At 45.6% G+C, this 24,676-nt stretch overlaps 1 protein-coding gene across 3 annotated transcripts in view; it reads right to left on the bottom strand.

Moving 5' to 3' along the window:
- Nucleotides 1-24,676, bottom strand: part of TSPAN18 (tetraspanin 18) — a 221,740-nt gene that overhangs the window by 4,452 nt on the left and 192,612 nt on the right. For all 3 annotated transcript variants that reach the window (XM_031942007.1, XM_031942008.1, XM_031942010.1), the window contains 6 exons: nt 20,752-20,827; nt 17,534-17,728; nt 13,070-13,144; nt 7,988-8,086; nt 6,429-6,611; nt 914-997 (listed from right to left, as the gene is read on the bottom strand). In XM_031942007.1, coding sequence (XP_031797867.1) covers nt 914-997; nt 6,429-6,611; nt 7,988-8,086; nt 13,070-13,144; nt 17,534-17,728; nt 20,752-20,814 — 699 coding nt within the window. In that variant the 5' untranslated portion in view covers nt 20,815-20,827. The remainder of the gene's footprint in view (nt 1-913; nt 998-6,428; nt 6,612-7,987; nt 8,087-13,069; nt 13,145-17,533; nt 17,729-20,751; nt 20,828-24,676) is intronic.

The following is a 24,676-nucleotide window of genomic DNA, read 5'->3' as shown; positions in this document are numbered from 1 at the left end:
GAAGCATGAGATAATAATGCGGTGACGGCCTCAATCTGCCTCCCTTTCTACAAAAACCCTGAGAGATATTTTAGGATGGAAGAATTCTGGAGCTAAAACTGAAAGGGATCTTAGAGGTTTGGACCATCCTCTTATTGTACAGATAAAGGAACCGAGGCTTGGAGGAGGAAGGATTTGCCTAGAATTATACGGGGGACAAGTAGCAGAGTCGCTGGACTCTTATAAACTTCAAATTGAGAGCTGTTTCCACCATACTGGGAACTGAGCTCCAGAGAAGTGATGAGTTTGTAGTGAATAAAGGGAAGAAAGCTTTTGCTATCTCTAGGTCAGGAGGGTCTGGAGGAATCCCCCAGGCCAACTGAGGGCTGGTGGTAGCCGCTATCCCAGAGGACACTGGGGTCCTGGGGACCTAGAGAGAGGAGTGTCTCAGGGGCTCAACCTGAGAGTAACTGGTTCTTTTTCTATGGCATAATCTGTTTTTTTTTTTTTTTTGATGGCCCTCTCTACCAGTCAGGCCATCGAAGCTTAGGTGAGGGGAGTCAGCAATGTCCTATGACTTTGGGTCACGCCCCATATGGACCATTCTCCTTCCCAGAGGGCAATGCTGTATTTCTTGGACACAGGCTGCAACGCTCAGTCCGGGAAGCTACCTTTCCAATGTGTCCTTGATAATAAATGGTGGCTGGGCAATGGAGGGAGATGGATTAGCACTTAGCCCTTTCACCTTGCCCTGGGAGGGAGGGATGGGGCTATACCAGTTAAGTGCCACTTAGCCCTTCCATCTTGTCCCTGGTGGGAAGCACAGGATGGATGCAACAGGGTCTTGGGGAAGGAAATTATGAGGGGAAGAAGGATAAAGTTCCTATTGAGGGCCACTTGGATAGAAGGGCAAGTTGGGACTGATATCACTTACCTCAATAGCCAATACTCCAATGGCAAGTGCTCCAGCAAGATATACATACGTCTCAAAGGAATTGAGGATCACAGTGTAACAGCCCTGGAAGAAAAAGACAGCAGAGTGAGGTCGACCACAGTCCCAGAAGCCTCTGTTTTTCACGAAGAACACGACCCCAGACCAAGAAACTCTATAGACTGGAGAGACGCACTAAAGACAGATGTCCAGTCACCAGCCAATGTTGCCCATAAAGCTGCTTGTCTTTGGGAAGTTGATTTTTTGGGCCCAACTACAAGACTTTACATTGATTCCTAGCAGAATTCATGTGATTCCCTGCAGATGTGCACATACACACAAACATCTTTAGAAAAGCGGTTTATTCTTTCATTCCCATTTTCTGGGCCTTTTTTGCCAAGTGGCCCAGGTAATCGTGCATTTCCCATCCATGGAATTAACTGTAGTGTCAGCTTGTGAGCCGAGGGACACTTAAAACAAACAAAGAAGGAGCACCCTTTTCCCCCTTGTCTCCTTATCAGCAAAACCACCTGGAGTTCTGGGGCCACACACAGACAGGAGGAGCACTGAGCCTGCCTTTATTGGTGATCGCCAACTGTCGTTAGATGGGCAGAGATGGGCCCTGGGGCTGCCAGTCCCTGGGGTTCTCAAATTTCTAGAACTGGTGTGTTATGCAGTGCAGACAAGACTAAGCTGGGCTTTAGCAACATCTGGGTGTGGGGTTGCCCCCATCTATATGGCCAGCTGCTTTCCCACTGTCCTGTTCTATTCCTGAGTTCCCACCCACGTTCGTGGCTCCTGTCCAGCTCTGGGTGGTAAGCTAGAGCCACACATGGCGAACTCTTTCTTCCCCATCTTTTGCTGAAAAGGCTTTCCCCCTCTGCTAGCCGCCCAGCTCATGTGCTCTCTGTGGGCACTGGAAGGTCCAAGGCTGCTGTAGTAACTATAGTTTCCACTTCTAGAATGATCTAAAATTGTTAAACTCTTTCCTTGCAAGGACTCCCAAAATAATCCTCGTTTTACAATGACTTGGAGTAAAGTGCCTTGCACAAGTTCACACAGCCAGCAACTAGCTCCTGCTTCTAGGGTCCAGAGCTATTGAGCCCATCTAGGGTCTTTTCTACCATGCTCCGTTTGCTTCTGGCTACACAGATGGTGCCTCAGTATGGCATGGTGGAAAGAAGACTAGTTTGGGTGTCAGAATTACTGGGTTTGGGTCCCAGCTTTGTCACTTACTAGCTGTGCTACCCTGGGCAAGCCATTTGTAAAAAATGGGATTCATACTTGTACTAAAGAAAATTACTGTTATTTGTGGGGTGAGAGAGAGAGAGAGACATAGAAAGACAGAGAGAGAGAGAGAGAGAGAGAGAGAGAGAAAGAGAGAGGGCTGGAGAGGGAGGGGGAAAAGGGGAAAAAAGGGAGAGAGAGAGAGAAGGAGGGAGGGAAAGAGAGAAAAAGGGAGGGGGGACAGAGAGGGAGAGGGAGAGAGGGAAAAAGAGAGAGAGGGAGAGAGAGAGAGAGAGAGAGACAGACAGACAGACATAAATTTAGAGCTGGAAGAGATCTTGGAGGTGATTTACTTGAACTCTTTAATTTTACAGATGAAAAAATTGAGTCTCTTGCAGTCAGCAAAACCTGATACCCAGGATAAGATTGGGAAGGAAGGCAACAATAATAAGCGCCTGCTATATAATAGACCAGGCACGTCACTGTGTAAAATGCTTTACAAATATCTCATCTGATCTTTATAATATTTTACAGATGGGGAAACTGAGGCAGAGTAAGTGACTTGCCAGCGTCACACAGTTAGGAAGTATGTGAGGCCATATTTGAACTCTGATCTTTGGGTTCTCTGGGCTCCATCCATTGGGTTACGTAGCTGTCAGTGTGGCTTGATGGGTGGGGTCCTGAACTGGTTTAAAATCCCACCTCAAACACCGAGCATCTATGCAACCCTGGGCAAATTATTCCATCTCACCTTACTTCAGCTGCAAAATGAGGGGACTGGCTCCAACCCCTCTGCTGTTCCTTCAAGTTTTTAGAGTTATGGTCTAATGGTACCAGACCTGCCATGACCACAGCCTCAGACCTTCCATTCAGAGTCTCTACATTAGAGCGCATGGAGCTGGGCCCACACTGCCAGGACTAGAGGGATGAGGGGCAGGGCTAAGAAGGGCACGTGACAGCGGGCCAGCTACTGGGGCACCAAGAAGCCTCCTCTGTCTCGGCTCTTTGGATGAAAATGGCCTTCTGACGTCCAAAACAGCCGCCTTTCTACCGGAAGGGCCAGGCTTGTTAAAGAAGCCAATGAACAGCAGGCGTTGATGAGGAGAGCCGGCTGCCCTCCTCTGAAGGCCGGCAGTACCCGCTGCCTCCTCACTCCAGAGATCCACTATCTGGTCTCCTTGCTTGGCAAGAGCATCTCCCTGCCATCTCGACTCTGTTCTCGACTTCCCTTCCCAGTCTCTGCATCCTAGCGCCTTCCCTCCGAGAACTTTCCCAGTCCCTCCTGCACATAGCTTATTTGTGTGTGGCTGTTGGCCTTTGTCTCTTCTGCTAAATCTTAAGTTCCTTGAGGGCAGGGACCAAGCTTTGCCCTTTTATTTGCATCCCTGGGCCTGGCACAAAGTAGCTGCTTAATTAATAAAAGCTCATTGATTGAGTGAGACGCGACCCCCTAACCAAGGCAGCCGGGGAGAGTGACATAAGGGGTCCCCAAAGCTCTTGACGGTGGCGCAGTCTAATGGGCAGGGAAAGCTACACCAGATACTCAGGCCCCCCAACAAGACCTGGGCTAGCTGGGCCCTCTGCAGGCAAGACCGAGCTGGGCTTTAGCCACAGTTGGCTGCGGGTGACCCTGGCCAGTAGGGAGCGGGTAGACCAGCTGTTCTCCAGCTGCCGAGTTCCCACCCCCAGCTTTGTCTTCTCTCCAAGATCCCTCCCCCAACTCCCAAATCTTTTCCAATACATCTGGTTAGAAGGGTGTGGCCCTTTTTAGTGCTTTGGCAATCTAACCCCCAGTGACTGAAAAAGAAAAACAATAATCTTTTATTTTTTCTGGAGGAACACAGAGGGGCTGGGAATTTCTGGGCTACAGCTAAATGGAGAAGCTGGAGCTAGGTTGGGGGTGGGGAGAGGAGGAAAAGGAGGGGAGGATGGAAAGGGGGGAACAGGCTCAGAGCCCCCTCTTTGGGGTCTTAAGTTCTAGATTTTGAAGAGACATTAGAGCTTTCTATGGAAAGAGCTCTGGATCTGGGTGTCCAAAGACTTGGATTCAGATTCAGTGAGAGTCAAGGTGACGTTGAACAAGTCCCTTCCTCTCTGGCTGTCTGCTTTCCTCAACTGTAAAATGAACAGTTGGATTCTGGGGGGGGGGGGAGTTCTATGGGGACTTCTTTAACTGTGCTTTATAGAGCTCATCAAGGGCTGCAAAGGGTTTCCCAGCATTAACCCAATTGAGGAAGAGGACGGGGAAGAGAGAAAAGCAGAGAGACAGACATACAGAGAGAGGGAGAGAGAAAGAGAGAGAGACATACACAGAGACTCAGAGAGACAGACAAACAGAGAGACTCAGAGAGAGAGAAGGAGGGAGGGAGGGAGAGAGAGAGAGAGACAGAAAGAGACTCAGAGAGACACAGAGAGATTCAGAGAGAGAAAGAGAAGAGAGAGAGACAGGAGAGAAAGGAAGAAAGAGACAGGAGAGAGAGAGAGAGAGAGAGAGAGAGAGAGAGAGAGAGAGAGAGAGGAGACAGGAGAGAGAGAGAGAAAGAAAGGAGGGATAAAAGGAAGGAGGGAGGGAGGGAGAAAGAAAGAGAGGGGGAAGGGGGGAAGGAGGGAGAGAGATATGGGGGGAAGGAGAAAGAGATAATGAAGGAGGGAGAAAGAAAGAGAGAGAAAGAGGAAGGGGTGGAGAGAGGGAAGGAGAGGCTGACAGACAGACAGAGACAGAGAGAAACATCACAACAATTAAAACCAAAACAAGCTGGAGGGGTAGCATTGATGTGGGTGGTGAGGAGGAAAACATCACATAGAGCCTGTTTTTAAATGAAGACTAGAAATCCCCTGGTTTTTTGTTTTGTTTAGAAATGCCCAGCTGGTCCGGCCTCAGTGCCAGGTCCTGGAGCAATGCAGTTTGTCCCACAGAGCTCAGGGCTCAGCTGTCAGAAGGGTTGGGCAGGCTGGGAAGAAATGGCCACAGCTGCATTGGCTTTGAACCCAGAAGCCCTGGGTTTGAATCCTGACCGCCCTTTCTTCCCTGTGACCTTTTCCTCCCTTGGTTTTTGTTTCCTATCAGCAAATGAGAAGGGTTCAGGCGAGCTGGAGTTTTTAGCCCTTTCTTGAGTCACGAACCCCCTTCAGTCTGGGGTAGCCTGTGGACCCTTTCTCAAAACAAAGCTTTTAAATAATTGAAGTAAATACTTTCATTAGGAGATTAATGAAAATAAAGATGCTTTGTTTGTGAATCCCTTAAAATCTGTCCAGAGACCACTGTTTAAGCCCCTAAGCTAGAAGGCCTCGATGGTCCCTTCCAGTTCCCACGGTCCCTGTCAGCTCCACTATTCTGTTAGATGATCCCAAAATGGAATGGGCTTTCCTGAGAGCTGATGGTTCCCCTTTTTTGGAACCTTCAAAAAGGCTGGACGACCGCTTTCTTTTAAGAAAGAATTTCTTTTCACATATGAGTTGAACTAGATTGCTAACAAGAGTCAGACATGTCTCAACCTTCCCATTTAATTCCTAATTAATTAATCCTATTCCTAATTAATCCTAATTAATCCATGAGCTATTTTTTAATCCCCATAAAGAAACAGAGGCTGGAAGAATTAAACTGTCCTGAGAGATAAGTCACAACGCTACCAAGATTCAAAGATTCAAACTCAGGTGTTCCTGAGGGCAAGATCAGGAGTCCAAAAGGTCCTTGTTCAGGTCGGGAGTTTCCAGAATCTCTTCCAACTCTAAGGTTCTGATTTTTTGAAAATTTAAATTTTCAAGGATATTGTTTAAATCCACTGTTTCTTATGTGCAAGAACGTTTACCCCTGGGGACAACTCTTCATTTGCTCTGTGGAGAACCAGGGAATCAGCCATGATCCTCCAAGTCTGAGGTGAAAAACTTTGTTCCTTATCTAATTATTGTTTATTCAGTTCCAGGTTAGGCAAGATGGCCCCCAACGTTGGAGGTTTCAGTTACCTCTGAAATTCTGGGTGCTGTGATCAAGTAGGTGTGATTTCCCTAAGAGAAATTTCTTGTTCATTATAGATCTCATGCACCCCAGAATCTCCAGTCTCCCTCCTTTCACCCCTTTATAAACTGGAGCCCCTGCAGCCAATCAGCATCTATACTGGATGGATGCCTGTATGCACGCTTCTACATTGGGACCAATAGCTCGTTAGTCTTACCTGGTCATCGCTTCAAAATTCTTTGTCATTTAAACTTAAAGAAATCCGGTCCTGCCCCTCTTGGCCAGTCCCTCCCCAGCCTCCCATTACTCCCAGCTGTGAGAACCCATCTCCTCTACCTGTTTGTTCAAGGAGCGATCTCTTCCCAAGAGGCACTCCTCCCTGTTGACCAGAACGCCATCCCGACTTTGGGGTTCTCTTCGGCAGCATGCCTCCGGAACCTCATCCCCATTGAAGTTCAGGAAGCGGTAAACTGGGGCAGACTTAAAATCTTCGGGTCCATTGACCCCACAGCAGCCAAACTAAAAATACAGAGAACAAGGAGATAGCTCACTTAATGGAGGCTCAAGAATGGGAACAACAAAGCACCCAACATTTATTAAATGGTAACTGTCGTCAAACTCTTCCAACTATCAAGGGAGAGAGTAATAAGTCATGGAAAAGATTGGAGTTTTAAGACCTTAGTTCAAATTCTGGCCTGACTATTTATTTATACTACCTGTGTGACTTTGAGTAAAACTTTTCTCTTCTTTGTGCCTCAGTTTCCTTCTCTGTAAAATGAAAGGACTAAATGAGACAATTTCTGAGAATCCAACCGACTCTCAAGTTCACGATTTTTTTTTCTGATTTAGGGAATAAATTGAAGGATTAAAACACAAAAATTGGCATTTCTCAGGTTGTCATTTAAGCACTAAACTCCGAGAGAATGCCCATGATCTTACATGTCTGAGATCAGAGGCTTTGTTCCTTATCTCATTGTTCAGGTTGCATTTCACATAATTTCTTTGGACTTTAATTTCTTCATTTGGAAACTGAAGGTATTATACTTGGAGACCTCTTAGGTCCTTTCCAGCTCAGCTAATAATAATAGTTTGAATTTAGATAGTGCTTGAAGGTTTGCAAAGCTCTATACAAATATTACTTCATTTGATCCTCGCCATAACCCTGAGGGCCAGGTGATATTATTACCCCATTTTAAAGATAAGGAAACTGAGACATAAATGCCTTATCCAGACTCTAATGTGAGCAATTATGGAAGAAGTTAGGAAAAAACAGCATGGGTGATGGACATGGGTAGGGTGGAGTGAAGCCCTACAACAATTACCCCCAGGGAAGAGACTGGGGAAATGATGAAACAGGAATAAAATAAAGACACACTATGGATTAAGAGGACCCCAAAAGGAAATTCTAGGAGATGAAAATAATTCCATGCTAATTACAATTATAGACTAAGAAAAAAGAAGGAATCAACCCCAAGACACCCAGATGGAGTGCCAACTAGTAGAAATAAATAATTTAAAAAGGAGATTAAAAATGAAATTGGAGCTTATGAGGAAAAGCTAGGAAGACAAATCCATGGTTTAGCACAGAGGTATCAAACTCATCGGCCACAAGCCCAGCAAACTGTCCAGTGAAGGCCAACCAGATTACAGTGAAAATGGGAAATGTTTAACAAAATAAGTAAAAATAGAATGCAACATAGGTGATGTTTGGTATGTGGCTTTCTAAGTCAATATTCAGCATCCAGGGAACTATTTCTATTTGAGATTGATACCATCGGCTTGAAGGACAATCCGCAAAATTTTATTAGGAGTAGGAGATGCCCAGAGAAATCCAGTGAGATGCCCCACCGGTGCACTTCACTGTGGATGCACCCGTATCTTTCTAGGAGACTCACAGTGATCATGACTGAATTCCAGGTCACAGAGAAGACGTCTGTCTCGTTGCTTCCTTGATAATGCTTTGTCAGCTCCTTGGTGAAGAACTCTCTTGTTAGCTGAGAAACACAAGAAGGAAAACAGGACATGAAGACCCCAGACCCATAATCAACATCCTCATTGTGCCTTAGAGATATGATTTTTTTCCTGTCTTTTTCCTCGCTTCATCTCAAGCACAGGTGGACACTAAGACAGGAAATTTCTGCTCCTCTGGGCAACAGGACCGATCAATTCAATAGTCCAATATGCATTATTAAGCACCTACTGCTTGCCAGTCACTCTGCTAGGCACTGGGGATATGGAAACAAAAATGTCTGCTCTTAAAAATTTTATATTCAAGAGAATCTGAGAGACTGGGGTAAGGCTTTTTGGATCTCTTTCTAAGATGAACATTTTGGATGTTGCTACTCCAGTCCTCATAAGATCACTGTTTTAAATATGGAAGACTTAAGAGGTCATGCAGCACAACTGTCTTATTTTATAGATAAGGAAACTGAGGCCTGATTGGGTTAAACGACTGACCCAAGATCACATAACCAGGAAATATCAAAGGTGTGCTAAAAGGTATCAGGGTTCCTCTCCTGCAGAGTCAAGCCCATCTCCAGGATCCCCCAGGTCTGAAAGGAGCCAGGATGCAGAAGAGCTTGGGACCAAACCTCTCCTCAGGGATCTCACAGGGCACAGTGTCTATATGTGATCTGTACTTTCCTCACTAATGTACTTGTCACATAAAGCTGCTGTCTTTCTCTACAAGACTCCAATTCTGGTGCTTCATCATGATATTGAGGTGATCCTAGAGTACTGGAGGCTTGGCTGGGGGACACAAGATTTGGCAGGGGCTAGCAAGCCAGAAAGACTTAAAGGATATGCTAAGTTAGGGACGCTAAATCTGTATCTCCCTCCTTCCTTCCCTCCTTCTCTCCCTTCTTCCTTCCTTCTTTCCTCCCTCCCTCTCTTCCTTCCTTCCTTCCTTCCTTCCTTCCTTCCTTCCTTCCTTCCTTCCTTCCTTCCTTCCTTCCTTCCACAGGCATACAAGTGTTTGAGAATGTCTTTCAATCAATATAAACCTTAGAACTTGTGGCTTTGTCCTAGACTTTGGGTCCCATGGAGCATAAGCTCCTTGATGATCAGATACTGATTTTCCCTTGTATTTGTGTCCCCAGCATCTGGCACATTTGAGATAATAAATCAATTATTTGAAGTCTGTCACATGAAAGAGGGATTAGATTTATTCTATTTGGCCTTGGGGGACAGAAGCAGGAGTGAGCTCCAGAAATGTGAATTATACAGAACCAGGGATTGTAGTTCAACAGAACAATAGGGAGAATTACTGCTTGTGTGAAGCAGCTAATATAGGGAACTCCCAAATAAGGACACTCACTCCACCAATATATGTTTCCCACTGCTTTGCAGCATACACTTGTAGGGAGATGCCCTGTATTTAGAGGTTGTGATCTTCCTAGTGACAATGTCATTCTGTGACAGAAACAAGGCTTGAACTTGGGTTTTCTAAGCTCTGAGGATGGCTCATTGTCTCCTATAATATACACTCTCTCAAAAGCAGGAAAAACCTCCTAATAATTCACAGTCACCTTAAAGTAGATTGAGCTGCCTAGGAAAGTGGGGAGTTTCCTCTTGAAGGAAGTCTTGGAAGGAAAAAATGTGATCACTTATTATGGACATTGAAAAATTGATTTCTGTTCAGTTACAGGACTAGAGAAGAAGGAAGGGAACCTCATTTTTAAAGGGCTTACTATGTGCCAGGCACTGTCTTGGGGAATGGAAATCTTCCCAGGTCCTTCCACATCTGAAATCTTGTGGATTCTTAAAATGCTGCAGAAACCCGAGTCACTATTGCTTGGAATAACCATGGTGAGAGAAGATGATGGCTAGAGAGCCAGCTGGGCAGTTGCAAAGAAGAGGGGTCAAATGCTGGAACCTGCTGGTTAAGTGGCCACAGGTTGTCCCTTGGCCTCTTAGTGTTTCTGAGTGTCTCTTTAAGAGTAAAGTCAGAGAGGAGCTGCAATTCTACAACGGTGGGGAGTTTCTTTGCTGGGAGTTCCAGCAAAAGTTATACAGATCCAGACTCTTAAGAATTTATTCTCATTTTCTTTCTTTCTTTCTTTCTTTCTTTCTTTCTTTCTTTCTTTCTTTCTTTCTTTCTTTCTTTCTTTCTTTATCTCTTTCTTTATCTCTTTCTTTCTCTCTCTGTCTTCCTTCCTTCCTTCCTTCCTTCTCTCTCTCTTTCCTTTCTCTCTCTCTCTCTCTCTCTCTCTCTCTCTCTCTCTCTGTATATATATATATATATATATAGTATATAAAAATATGAGAGAGAGGATTTGAACTCAGGTTCCCACCTGAAAGCCCAGAATTTTTCCTACAAGAGACTGGAAGAAATGACTGCTTTGGAGGCACCGATCAGCCATGTTCACAAACATGAGGGGAAGCATAGGCTCACATTTAGAGCTTGGAAGGGACCACTAAGCTCTAATCCCCCTCATTTTGCAGATGAGGAAACTGAGGCTCAGGGAGACTGAGTGCCTTGTCCAAAGTTAGCCAAAGCAGAAGTGTTAGAGGCAGGATTTGAACCTTGCTCCCCATCGTGGACCAATATTCTTTCCATGGGGCCACACTGTACTGGGCCAAGCATTCAGTACAGAGAACTAGGGGCAAAACTTCAGGGCTCCAGACTCTCCTCTAGTCTAGAGTTCTTAATTTGGGGTCTGTGAACTCTAAAAAAAAATTATAAAAATTTCAAACTAATTTGTTCTCTGAAATGCTATGCCTTGTATACACTTAAGAATCGGCAGAAATCTAAGCAGAAATCCATAGCTTTTAACAAACTGCCAAAGGGGTCTATGGCCCCCAACCCTTTGCTGGCTCATTTTTCAGGTCCCCCACCTTTTTTCCAGCCTTCCCATTTCCCCAGCTCTACACAGAGTCGGCCTCAGGCACTGGTCCCTGAATTAGGCAGCAGGTGGCACTGCCTGAGCACGGCAGCTCCATGGAGCCCTGGGAAAGGGTCCATCTCAGGGGGCAGGGGCAAGACTCAGGGGCCATTCCCTTCAGTCGCCAACCTCCCCCCGGTTTCAAGAGGCGCCTTACTCCTGGTATTCATTCACCCAGGCACAAGGGACAGAGAAAGGGCCCCCTGCCCAACCCTCGGCTTTCGTGTCTGCTACCCTCACTGCCCACTAGATGGCCACCCATAGCTGTCAGATGGGGACGTTGCTCAGCCTTCAGAGACTGAAATACTTCGGTCAGAAGGAGGAAGAGGGAATCTTCCCACTGCCTGGACCTTCCTCCCTCCCTCCTTCCCTTCCATCCATCCTTCCTTCCTTTCCTCCCTTCTTTCCTTCCTCTTTCTCTTTCCTACCTCTTTTCCTTCCTTTGTCCTCACCCTCTCTTCTTTCCCTCCCTCTCTCCTTTCTTTCCCTCCCTTCTTTCCTTCTCTCTCTCTCTCTCTCTCTCTCTCTCTCTCTCTCTCTCTCTCTCTTCCTTTCTCTCTTTCTCTTCTTTCTTTCTCTCTTTCTTTCTTCCTTCCAACCCCCCACCTTCCCTCCCTTCTTCTTTCCTTCCTTCCTTCCACCCCCCACCTTCCCTCCCTTCCTTCCTTCCTTCCTTCCTTCCTTCCTTCCTTCCTTCCTTCCTTCCTTCCTTCCTTCCTTCCTTGTCTTTCTTTATTTCCTTCCTTCCTTCCTTCCTTCCTTTTATTCTTTTTTTTTTTTTTCTTGTCTGGCTCTTAGATGCCCTAACTCTTCAGAATCTGCTTTTAGAAGAAGCTGATAGAAGATGACAGGCAGCCTGGGATAGTGACTACAGAGCTGACCTAGAAATCAGGAAGGTCTGAGTTCCTGTCCCATCTCTGACACACATTGCCTAGGTGACCCTAGGAAAATGACAACTCGTCCGTGCTCTGGACAGTTCTTTAGCTTAAAGACTGCAGAATAACTGCTGTTCTTCATCAGTAGAGGGCAGGGCATTTCCTTATAGGGAATTCCTCACACTAATGAAATCATAGATCTGGACCAAAAATAATGGGATAAATTTATTTTGTTGCTATAATAAAACCCTCATATTTCTAGAGAACCTTAAGGTTTACAAAGTAGGTTGGTGAGTTTTTTCTACATAATAATCCAGTGAGGTAAATAGTTCACAGATGAGTGAACAAATTTCTGGACTGAATAGGAAGGCTTGGGTTCAAATTCTGTGTCTGATACTAAGTGAGCGAGTCACTTAACCTGAGTTTAATTTTCCTCATCTGTAAAAGTGGGATAATAATATCTGTAGTAAAGGTATTTTTAGGGTTCTTAATCTTTTTTTTTTGGTCATGACCATATTAATGTTCTTTGCCAATTGTTTCTCTGTGTGTGTGTGTGTCTCTGTCTCTGTGTCTCTCTCTATTCTCTTTCTTTTTGTCTTCCTTATTCTCTCTTTGTCTTTCTTCTCTCTCTGACTGTCTCTCTCCTCTTTCTCTCTGACTTTGTCTCGGTTCTCCTCTGTCTGTCTGTCTGTCTCTCACATACATATGAGACTTCAGATATGACTTCTACAAAATCTACATCATCTTCCCCTCTGAGAAGCACTTAAAAATAGCTGATGGGGCAGCTAAGTGACAGAGTGGAAAGCACACCGGCCCTGGAGTCGGTTTCAAATCCTGTCTCAGATACTTGACACTTATTAGGTGTGTGATTCTGGACAAGTCACTTAACCCTGATCACCTCCTTCCTCAAAAAGAAAGAAAGAAATAGCTAATTCCCAGAGTAGTTATAAGACTTAAATGCGATCGTGTGTGTGGCGCGGAACGTGCTTTACAAACTTTAAGGAGCTCAATGAATGTGAGTTATTCCCATTACATAGAGTAGGAGTTTGAGGTTCAGACAGGTTAACTTGCCAAAGGTCACACAGCTAAGAAGACCCAGAGTAGAAACTCCAAACCAGGTCTCCTTACTCCATGATGCCCTGAATGTTCAGCCAATGTCTCCGGGGACAGAAGAGGCGGAGGGTGGAGGGGTGGATGGAGGGAACTGCACGGTACTTACATTTTCTCTGAAGATGAAGGCCAGGATGGCTGCTGAGAGCTCTGCCAGGAATATTAACAAGATGAACAGGAAAAACTGGAAAGACAAGAGAAAGAAATCCAGGTGAGCTGCCCCAGGAAGGCTGCAGTCTGAGCAAGGAGACACTGAGGCACACAAACCTAGCCCCTTTCCCCTTGCCTGAAAGGCGCTCCCTCCTCCCCTTTGTGTCTCAGAGAAACTCCCATCTTTAAAAGACCTTGCTCTCCCTCCTTCATCTTAGTGCCTTCCCCCTGTGATCCTCTCCCACTTACCCGCCCTCTGAGCACAGTTGTTTGGACTTGGGACTTGAGCTCTTGCAGATACCCCCAGTGTTTAGCACAGCAGCTGGCACAGACTGGGCACCTACACAGGGAGCTGACTGCTTAGCTAATATAGAGAGAGGGAAGGGACGTTCTTGAATGCGACCTCAGCCGATTTTACAGGTGAGGAAACTGAGGTCCAGAAATGTTACAAAACTGGCAATTCAGGCTCATGCAAATCCTCTGGCTTTGAGTGCTCATTCTGCTACACCTTGTTTTGTGAACTTTGGGCCAGCAGAGACCGACCAAAAAATGATGAATGGAAGCTGAAATCCAGGATAAGTAAAGAGACAATAGGAAAACACCTGCCATCTTAATGGGAACCTACTGCCCCTGAGCCAAAGCACTCTATTCTACTTTAAATTATTAGGCGTTCCAGCCATCAAGCTCAGAATGCTGACAGAGATGGCAGGTGTGATGAATGACCCAACATTAGTGATCTTTGAAGGACTGTTGAGAATAGAAGCTATGTAAGACTGGAGAAAGGCAAATGTCTTTATTTTCTCCAAAATTAAAAAAGTGCATTATAACACAGTAGGCTTGACTTTGAATCCATCTAAACTTCTATTGGATATTATAAAAGGAAAGGTTAATAAAAATATCTAGAAAAGGGAAAAGAGTTCAAGTCCATTTAAGGAACAACTTCCTGACAATTAGAAATATCCCAAAGTAGAAAGGCAAATATCTTTATTTTCCCAAAAATTAAAAAAAGAATACATTATAGGATAGTAGACTTGACTTTGAATCTGTCTAAGTTTCTACAAGATATTATAATAGGAAAGGGAGAAGAGTTCAAGTCCACGTAAGGAACAATTTCCTGACAATTAGAAATATCCCAAAGTAGAAAGGCAAATATCTTTATTTTCTCCCAAGTTAAAAAGGAGTACATTATAGGACAGCAGACTTGACTTTGAATCCATCTAAATTTCTACAGGATTATAAAAGGAGTGATTTAAGTCTACATAAGGAACAACTTCCTGACAATTAGAAATATCCCAAAGTAGAACGGTTTGCCTTGGGGGACCCGTTTCTCTCCCCCCACCCACTGGGAGACATCTCTCTGGGGAAGCTAAATGATCATTCATCAGACATATTTTGGAGGGGGTTTTCAGGTCCTTCTGGATATGATATTTTGGAAGAATTGTTTCAGAAGCAGCCGGAGTCAGGGGGGTTGCACGATCTGGTTCCTCGAAGGTTTCAGATTGATGTCATTCTGTTCTGGCGTCCAGAATAATCACTTCCAGCTTTGGTCTCTGCACCTCTGGTGTGACCAGAGTGTCTAGACCCTGAAAATTTGGCTGTGAGGTCTAACAGCTGTTGAGCTGTCCAAGTCCAGCTGTTCTCAGCACTGTCAACAGCTGGATCAACATATGTCGCACCTAAACTCTGGGGTCCTTAGGAAGCAGCAGAATGGCGTGGTAGAGAGAGTCAGTCATCTCTCTCCATCAATTTTCTCGTTGTCTTTTGATACCTTCCTTCTTCCCCCTCCCATCAGGTATATGTGTCTCACACTGGTATAGTATGACTTCCCTAAGACACCGAGGTTGCCCCTAGCAACCAGCAGTTTTTTCTCCCTTCATTTTGGATACAAGCTGCATTAGGAATAAAGTGCCCTCAAAATTTACTTTTTAACAAGCTCATGCCCCTGTTGCAGCAAGGCAACATTTTAAGGCAAGATTAAATATACAAATTCAGATGCTTTTAGAACAGATTTCTGAAGGCTGCACTCAGAGCCTTTTTTCAAGAAATGGGAGAAAAAGCCTCAAAATACAAATTTATCTACTGTCTTTCCACAGCTCATGAAGCTCACTGAGTCTTCAGCCATGACATCCGATGGCTTAAGTCACTGGGTCTTGGTTGCACGCTCTGGTTCCTCGAGGGTTTCAGGTTGATGTCATTCTGCTCTGGCGTCCAGAATAATCACTTCCAGCTTTGGTCCCTGTACCTCTGGTCTGATCACAGTGTCTAACCCTGAAAATTTGGCTGTGAGGTCTAACAGCTGCTGAACTGGCCAAGTCCAGCTGTTCTCAGCGCTGTCCACAGCTGGATCAACATACGTCACACCTTATACGCCGATGTCCTAAGACAGAAGCAGTGTGATATGGGGGAAAGAACCTTCACATGGAGTCCAGAAGATACACCAAATCCTACCTCAGACAGTTGGGTCAACTTGGAGAAGTGATTTAATTTCTCTTTCTCGACTTCCCCAACTATAAAATGGGGATAACAACAGGACCCCTTTCACAGGACTGTTCTAAAATCAAATGAAATAATGCATGAGCACTAGTGTGGGAGTTTGGTATATTTGGTACTGTGTTCAAATTCTAGTTCTGCCACTTGTATGACAAATTTAGACAAATTGTACTAGAAAAACTCTATCTAATACTTTGATCCTTTGTTAAGTACTTCGGATACATTATAGAGTTATATAAACATGAGCTTTTATTATTATTCAGGATCAGTGGTGAAATTTTTAGACATTGCTTATTCTACTCTAGGTAAGCTGCTTAGGTTTTTTATCTATGACCCAGAGGCAATATGCTGTAGTAGAAAGACTGGAAGTTAAGGGATCTGGGTTTTAAGTTCCAGATTAGCTAGCTGGATCACTCTGGGCAAGCCACCTCTCTGTTTTCAGCCTCAGTTTCTTCATCTGTAATATAAGGAGGTCTGGCTAGATGCTTCCTGAGGTCCCTAGAGTTCTGTCATTCTATGATTCTGGTACTTTTCCAGGGATGTCCTAGTGATGAATCCACTTAAGAGCGAGGATAAGGGTACCTCTGATAGCTTTGTGATTCAGGGCTGGACAAAATGAAGGAGAGCTGCCTCCTGACATTCCTGAGTTTACCGTTATCCTGTAATGATGCTTTTTCTCTCACTTGCACCGGCCCAGACGTCTTCCTCCTTCCAAAGTACTGGCCTTGCTCTTTGGTTGGAACCAAGGGAGGAGTTCTCCTGAACCTTCTCCTCTGCTGCCACTGACTGAACATCCCAGGAGGCTCTCGTGGCTCTTTCCCATCAGTTTTGATGGATCACTGCTCTGATTTCACCCAGCTTGGGGAGGGCATGCCCTGGATTGTTCTAGGTTCACTCCGCTCAGATGTTGGCAAATGTTCTAAGGACATCGGCCAAGAGAGGTTTTATGAGCTCTTAGCCTCTAAAATGACTTTCTCTTCCCCAATGGTTCAAAGACCAAGGCTAAGAACAACATCCATCAAAGGGCTGCGGAAGTGGCACCTGATCAAATTCATCTGAGACTCTCTCTCCCCAGATTTCTCTGCTTCCAAGCTGGGTGAGTCAGCTTTCTTTGTTGCAGGGTCCTTGTTGATCAAGAAATTGGAGGAATATAGTGGAAAGAGTATCCAGGAGTTGGAAGATGCAGGGGCTGAGTCCCCATTCTAACGGTGATCATGGGAAAATCACTATACTTACAACATGGGGACAATAATTTGTTTTCCTTAAGAGGCAATGGTTCTGGTGGGCAGAGAGCTAAAAGTTGAGTCAAGAAATCACAGGTTCCTTCTTTTGCTACATATAGGGCTTTGTGACTCTGGACAAGTCACTCAATGTTCTAGGTAACTCTAAGCCTATAAATTGCAAAGGCAGTGCCTATCTGCATTGGTAGAGGGAGTTTTTTTTAAGAACTAGAAGGGACTTTATTCCAATCCCTTCATTTTATAGACAAAGCAAGGAGAGGGTGAGACCCGTTCTAGGACCAGTGGGACATAGAACCAGACTCCCAGGCCATGGTTGCAGATCGAAGCTCCAGCTGGCCCAGTTAGCTCAGCTCAGGGCCAGGATCACCCAGACAATGGTCAAAAGCTGGTTCATCTTTGCACCCCAGACTTAAAAGCAAATGGCACATGATCTGAAGGATGGAAGGGGGAGAGCAGGGCTCATCCTCTTCCTGGCCTCTCCATGGGGCCCAGTAGCATCCATGGCCATCCAGCCTCTACAAACGAAGGACAAAATCTCTTCCCTGAAGTCACCTAGATCGTGGGTCTCTGACCGCAGATGCAGCGTGCTTCCCACTACACTGTGACTTTCTTTTGGCCCCCAAGCACCTGGACGTGAAGGGGAGGATCCAGGATGGGCAGAGGGGATGGGTGTCAGAGGGGCTTGTACTTACGAAGAGCAGCAAACATTTGTTTTCCCGGATGGCTCCACAGCAGCCCAGGAAACCGAGTAGGAAAAGCAGGGCCCCCATGGCCAGCAGGATGTAGGCGCCCGTGAAGAGGAGGGGGTTAGCGGCCACGATCTCTCGAAACCCGGTGGGGTCCACCATGACCCAGATTCCGACGCCGAGAAGGCAGGCCCCCCCAAGCTGCTCCAGGGTCCAGGAAGAGGAGGATGGGGCGGCAGAAGGGTGGAGGTAGAAAAGGGGAGGGGGAAGAAAAGGATGAAGAGTTTATACATTCTGAGCGTGACTCCCAGGCCCGGGCTTTCCTGCTGGGGAGCCAGATGGGTTAGTTAGCAAGAGGGGCCCACATCCTGAGAGGCAGATAAATTAGGAACATGGTTTATTAGGCAGAAATTCAATTTTCACCGTGAGTCTATTTCCCCAAGGTGTTCTCTGTTACTTTCTTCTCTTTCTTGTTCTTTTTGTAAATAGCTACCATAATTTGGGGCTTTTAACACCTACCTTAGATGAAGCACCTGCCCTTGAAATATAAGTGGTGAGCTGTGACTTCCTCCCTCAATCCCTCCAGGAGGAACTCTGTTCTCCTTTACATGGCCTGGCCCCTTCCTTCTACTGTGGTGATTATGAGTCTTTATCATCAAATGAAAGTACTAGGGAGAAACGGATTGTTGCTCTCTTCTTTTGGAACAGTGGAATGATGTAATTGTCTTGAAAACAGATTACCCATGAGCTGGAATCCCAGAAAGCTTCTTGAGGGCCTCGAGGAGTGGGAGCTGGGCCAGAGGCACACAGCAAGTGTCTGTTAAAGGCAGGACTCGAACGCAGAGATATTTCCAATTAAGGGCATGGAGAGTGTGCCAGATTTCCCAAGTTCAAGCCAACCTCAGACACTCACTAGCTGTGTCGTCCTGGGCAAATCACTGTTTGTTTCAGTTTTCTCAGCTGCAAAATGGGGGAAAAATGGCAAACCACCTTGGTGTCTTTGTCAAGAAAACCCCCAAATGGGGTCATGGACACTGGATGCAACTGAATGGAATCTATTTCTATTTCTTTTTTTAAATTGTTTTTTTAATTTTATTTTTTTACTTTGGGGAAAATTTGGAACAAAAGGTTTTGCAGTGGAACGGTATTTCCAACAGAAACCAACCATCGAGTCACTGATGGCTCCTGGTCCTTTTTAATTCAATTCATTATTGGCAAAACATCTGCTGGATGTGAGTCCCTGTTATGTGTCAAGATAAAAGACTTAGTTCCTGTCCTTGAAGAGCTTCCATTTTATTAGGATCAAGAGCAGGTAGAGAGGCCGGTGAATTACAAGGAGGGAGGGATGTGGGAAGGGAGAGGTTCAAAGTCCTGGAGCATCCTTTGGGAAGGGAGAGGTCCCACGTAGCTAGAAATGGAGGGGATTCCTGAGAGTGGAGAGGATGACAGATGCAGTTTCACACACACAACAGACATGCCATCTCTCCTTTCCATGCTTTTGCATTGACTGTTCCCAGTGACTGGGAACTCCTGCTCACTTCTGCGTCCCATTATCCCTAATTTTCCTCAAAGCCCAGCTCATACATAAAGGCTTCCTTGTTCTTCCCAGGGTTTAAATACCAGATGAAGATATATATATATATATATATATATATATATATATATATATGTATATATATATATACATACACACACACATATATATGTGTGTATATGCATGTATATTTTACCCAAGAGGCAATAAGGGAATAACATAGAAAGTGTCAGAGCAGGGGCATAATAGGGTCAGATCTGTGCCTTAAGAAAAAAACTTTGGCAAAAGTGTGCTGTAAATATTTAACAACTGGCTCTTTTGAAAATGTAGCAGGATTTCCTTTGAAGTTTAGTGTGCAATATGAACATTTTCTCCCCTGCTTTCTTCAGTCTAAACAATTAAGAGATCATTAAAGCTAATCCTGATTGGTAACTTTGCTGATTTCTGAAAGGTACCTGCTCACAGAGAAAATTTAACATCCAGCTCTCCTGAACCTCTATGAGCTGGTTCCAGGCTGGATTTTCCAGGGATGCTTGGAGATCTATCTCCTCAACTGGACTTTAAGCTCTCTGAGAGCAGGGACTGTAACCTAGTCATCTTTGCTTCTCCCATTACACCCCAGTATGGGGCACGTTGCAAGCTCTCTGTATGTGTCTGTTTAAAATAATTGTAATGATTTGCATTTTTAAAAATAGTTCTCTTCTTTTCCATAGCATCTCCTCCCACTCCCCAAAGCCCAGGCACCTCAACTGGGGCCAAATCTGGGGCACATTGTATCTCCTCCTGGGAGAAAAGGGATATGGGCAGGAAGTTTGACTGATCAAAGGCCCAGTTGCTGTATCCATTCTGTGATGATTGATCATTGAATGTAGAATTTGAAGGGACCTTAGAATATGGCACACAGAAGGAGAAAGCTTGGAGGAGATCGTGGAGTCCAGCCTCTCGTGGTACAGATGAAGAAAATGCAGGGAAAGCAATGGGAAAGGAGGAAGTGAGAAGGGGAAGGGAAAAGGGAGAGGGAGGTCGGGGAGGGAAGGGAAGGGAAGGGAAAAGAAAAGAAGGCAAGGGAAGGCTCTCACCAAGGTACACAACTAGAATTTAGCTAGATCTTTACTCTCTTGAATGTTCTTTACAACTAAAATATAGTAACTGTTGAGTATCACTCCCTTAGGGAAGTTCCTTCTCAAGGATGGCCCTGAATCTCTATCCTGAGGGCTTGAAAATCTCTATTTGTCATCTGTTCTTGGATAAGGAAGGTCGAATCCCAACTCTGCTGCTTAGGATGGTAGAATCCCAGATCTGGGAAGAGACCTCATTTAGTTCCACTTTAGTTCAACTCTCATTTTACAGATGTGGAACCTGAGGTCAAGGGAAATGAGGAGATGGAATTAAAGTTGTTTGTGTGACTCTGGCAAATTATATGACTTCCTTGGGCCTCAGTTTCCTCACTTGTAAAATGGAGGTGTCGGACTAGATGAATTTGGGGGCCCTCTTCAAGTCTCAATCTAGGATCCTATTATCCGGTTCTAACATGGAGGCCCTTGTTTCTTGGGCCCACTGGCTCCCACCAGTGGAGGAAAAAAGAAGCCCAATTTCTGCAAACATGAATATTTTAAGAGAATCAGTTGTTTTGAAAGCTTGGCAGAGATCGAGAGAAACCAATAGAGGGGAGAGTTCCCGGAATACTTACAAATATGAAGAAATTGAAAACAAACATCAGATACTTCATGCAGCTCAGACAGTCGCCCTCCATGGTGCTCCTCAGCCTGCAAAACATCAAGGCAGCCCCTATGGCTCTGTGCATCTGGCTCCCCTCCAGCTCCCACTCCCCTCCAGCTCCCACTCCCCTCCCTCTTCCCTGATGCCCTCAAAGGAGAGAGAATGAGGCCTCGTTAGCCCTTGGCCTGGAAACTGAAAGGCAGGGTCAGGCCCAGGGAAGGGACTGAGAGCCAGAAGGGACCATACAAAGAACAGAACATGGCAAGTTCTACCTGAGAGGGACCTTAAGAAGAACAGAACATGGCACGTTCTAGCTGGAAGGGATCATACAAAGAACAGAACATGAAACATTCTAGCTGGAAAGGATCATAAAAAGAACAGAATATGGCAAGTTCTAGGTGGAAGGGACCATACAAAGAATAGAACATGGCAAATTCTACCTGGGAGGGACCTTAAGAACAGAACATGGCAAGTTCTAGATGGAAAGGATCATAAAAAGAACAGAATATGGCAAGTTCTAGGTGGAAGGGACCATACAAAGAATAGAACATGGCAAATTCTACCTGGGAGGGACCTTAAGAACAGAACATGGCAAGTTCTAGATTGGATCATAAGGATCATAAAAAGAACAGAATATGGCACGTTCTAGGTGGAAGGGACCATACAAAGAACAGAACATGGCAAGTTCTGCCTGGGAGGGACCTTAAGAAGAACAGAATATGGCAAGTTCTAGGTGGAAGAGTGCTGAGAATGCCCCACTATCACCAACCACTTTAAGATTTGCATAACACTTTCCATACATTATTTCATTTGCAAAATGAACCTCTGGGGCAATGCTTTTATTATTTCCATTTTACAAATGAAGAAACTGAGGCCCTACAGAGATTAAGTGACTTGCCTTGTCAAACCTAGCTCTTCCTGCCTGAGTCCAGTTATTTTAAAGCTGAGAGGGGCCTTGCAAATCACCAGCTCCATTGCCCCTCACCCCTGTTTTTACAAATGAGGAACTCATTGACATTCTTCCCAGGACCCAGCTTTATTCTTCTTAGCCCTATCAATGGGTCCCCTCTAAACACCCAGAGGAGCTCTTTAAACTCTTTAAGTCAAGCGGCAGGTCCCAAGCCTTGCACGTGCAAACGTACACACATGTACTCACACACACAGAGACACACACGTGCTCACACATGTGCTCACACAGACACTCATGTACTCACATACACGTATTTTGGCTGCACATTCCTAATGAAAAAGCAGCCTGGGGGGCCACCCTTCTCCTCCCTCTCCCCTCCCTCCAGCAGCCTTTCCCACCCCAGGCTGCATCCAATTACATGCTAAATTAAGGGGGGGGGGGTCTGCACTGATTCTAGCCAAGCCCCAGCTCTGGGCAGCAGCGTCCCAGCGACTGCTTCCCAGGCCGGGGCCTGCTCCTCTCTGAGCCTCCTCTTTATTGTTCCTCCTGGCGCTCTGGGTGCCTGTCCAGCCGTCCTCGGGGGCTGCCCGTGGCCATGGCAACTGGTCGGTTTTCAAGACGCTGCCAGGCTGCCGAGCCCTTCAGAAGCCCACTTGGGGGGAGCGGCTGATCAGGTGAATGCCCCGTGCTCTAATTTGGGGGTTGGTCCGTTGCACGGCAACCCTGGCCTGGATGCCGAGTGCATCGCCTTTATTTTTCCTCTCTGAAAGGAAGGCTGATGGAGAAGGGAGGAGAGAGGAGGGGAGGAGCACAAGGGCTGCGCTTCCAGCCTTGGCTGTGGGGCTCAGAGAGGAGGGGGAGCACTGGAGCAGAGGATCTGACTCCAGGCCTGATGTTCTTTTCCTTCTATTGCAGCAACTGTGCGAAAATGGAGCTGATTAAATGCCCGGGTCTGATCTCCCCTTGTAGGCCCATTTCTGCACTCACTTTGGCTACTGATCTTCCCTCCCTTAAGCCACTTCCTGCCCAGAGTGTGTGACTCACCCTTGGGCATAATCCACTCTACCCCCTTGCCTTAGACCCCATGTCTGTAAGGCCAGAGTGGGGACCCTGTTTCCCAGTTCTAAAATCCCGCAGCCATGGTACCCACGTTGGGAGCCCTTAGTGTGGAGGACTAGGCCAGGGGATCCTCCAGGAGCCGTGAGGGTGTTTGTAGAGACTGCTTCTGGAAGGAGGAGTGGATGAAGAACGGAGGGACCAGCTCTTCCCTGTGGCCATTCTGTGGTGAACCTTTGGCTTGTTGGCTGAGCCAGAGATCAGAGTAGGTACCAAAGGTCTTGGAAACCCAACGTCCGCCCTTCCTTCCTAATGACCCTAAACTAGCCCAGGAATAGACCTCTGTACCTGGTGAAGGAAGGGCAGAGTAAGTGGGAGAGTGCCCAGAGAGGGATAACCAGGGCGGTTAACGAGCTGAGATCACGTCACGGGAGGATCAGCCGAAGGAACTGGTTAAGAGAAGACCTAAGGGAGACACAATAGTTGCCATCGAGTCTCTAAAGGGCTGTCCAAGGAAGAGGATGGCTTGATCTGCCTGACCTCAGAGGGAAGAAAGAATGGAAGTAGGAGAGGGACAATTCAGGATCGATGTAAAGAAAAGCTAGCACAAAGGAGAGGGAGAGGAGGTTCCTCTGAGCAAAGATTAGAAGACCACTTTCCCAGGCTGCTATTGAGGGGATTTTTATTCAGGAGTAGCTTGAATTCAAGGGCAACATTTTATTCTCAGATTCTGAGGTTCTGTGATTTTTATCCAAGTACCCAGGACACAACCTAGCAGTTCTTCCATCCATCCATCCATCCCCTTCCATCTATCCATCCATCCACCCTAGTTTAAGCGCTTATCACTTCTTCTCATAACTGTTTTAATCATTTTCTAATTGTTCTCCCCTGGGCAGCTAAATGACTCATTGGATAGAAGGCCTGGCTTGGAATCAGGAAGATTCTCTTAGTTCAAATCTGACCTGAAATACTTATTAGTGATGTGGGCAAGTCCCTTAACTCTGTTTGCCTCAGTTTCCTCATCTGTAAAGTGAGCAGGAGAAGCCCATGGCAAACCACTCCAATATCTTTGCCAAGAAAACCCCAAAAGGGGTCATAAAGAGTCATGCTTGACTGAAAATGACTAAATAACAACTATTCTCTCTGCATCCAGTCTTTTCCTATTCCAATCCATCCCTCACACAACTGCCAGAGATAATTCCTAAAAAAAGAAATCCAACCATATTCTTCCCCTGTTCAAGCAGTTTCATTGGCTCGGCCATGGTCTCCAGGATTAAATACAATCACATCAAATAAAACCATCTAAAACCCTTCCGGTCACGTTTCCGGGATTATGGCAGATCACTCCCTTCCAGACAAATGTCGGTTCAGCCTTCTTGCTATTCTTCATACGGAAAATTCTATCTCCCTTCACCATGTCTAAGCAGAGTCCACCACGTCTAGAGTCCACTCACTCTTTTTCTCTGCCCCTTAGAATGCCTCCTAAATATAATATAAATGCCTCCTCCTATCAGATGCCTTTCCTGACCCTCTTTCTTCTTCCCACAGTCGCCAATGTCTCCTCCCCAACTGACCTTCCATTTACTTTGCACATGTTGTCTTTCCTTACAGAAGATAAATTCCTTGAGGGGAAGGTCTGTTTTCCTTTTATGGTTGAATTTCTAGAACCCAGCATGATATATGGCACATAGTAGGTATTTAATAAATACTTATTGATTGATTGAACTACCATTTAAATCATATTATATGCAATATGGGCATACGACATGCAATCTATTCCACAAAGGTCAGGGGGAGAGAATGAATAAGGTATAGTTCCTGCCTTCATGGAGCTTACCTTCAATGAGAGATACAAGCTATGGGCACAGACAAAATATGTGTTGTGATCAAAGTGCATTGAAAAATGCATTATCATCAGACTCAGGAAAGA

Source organism: Sarcophilus harrisii, chromosome 6, assembly GCF_902635505.1.
Source record: "Sarcophilus harrisii chromosome 6, mSarHar1.11, whole genome shotgun sequence".
In the NCBI taxonomy this organism is placed as follows: domain Eukaryota; kingdom Metazoa; phylum Chordata; class Mammalia; order Dasyuromorphia; family Dasyuridae; genus Sarcophilus; species Sarcophilus harrisii.
Note: the sequence above shows the minus strand (reverse complement) of the source record. Positions and strands in the feature narration are given on the sequence as shown.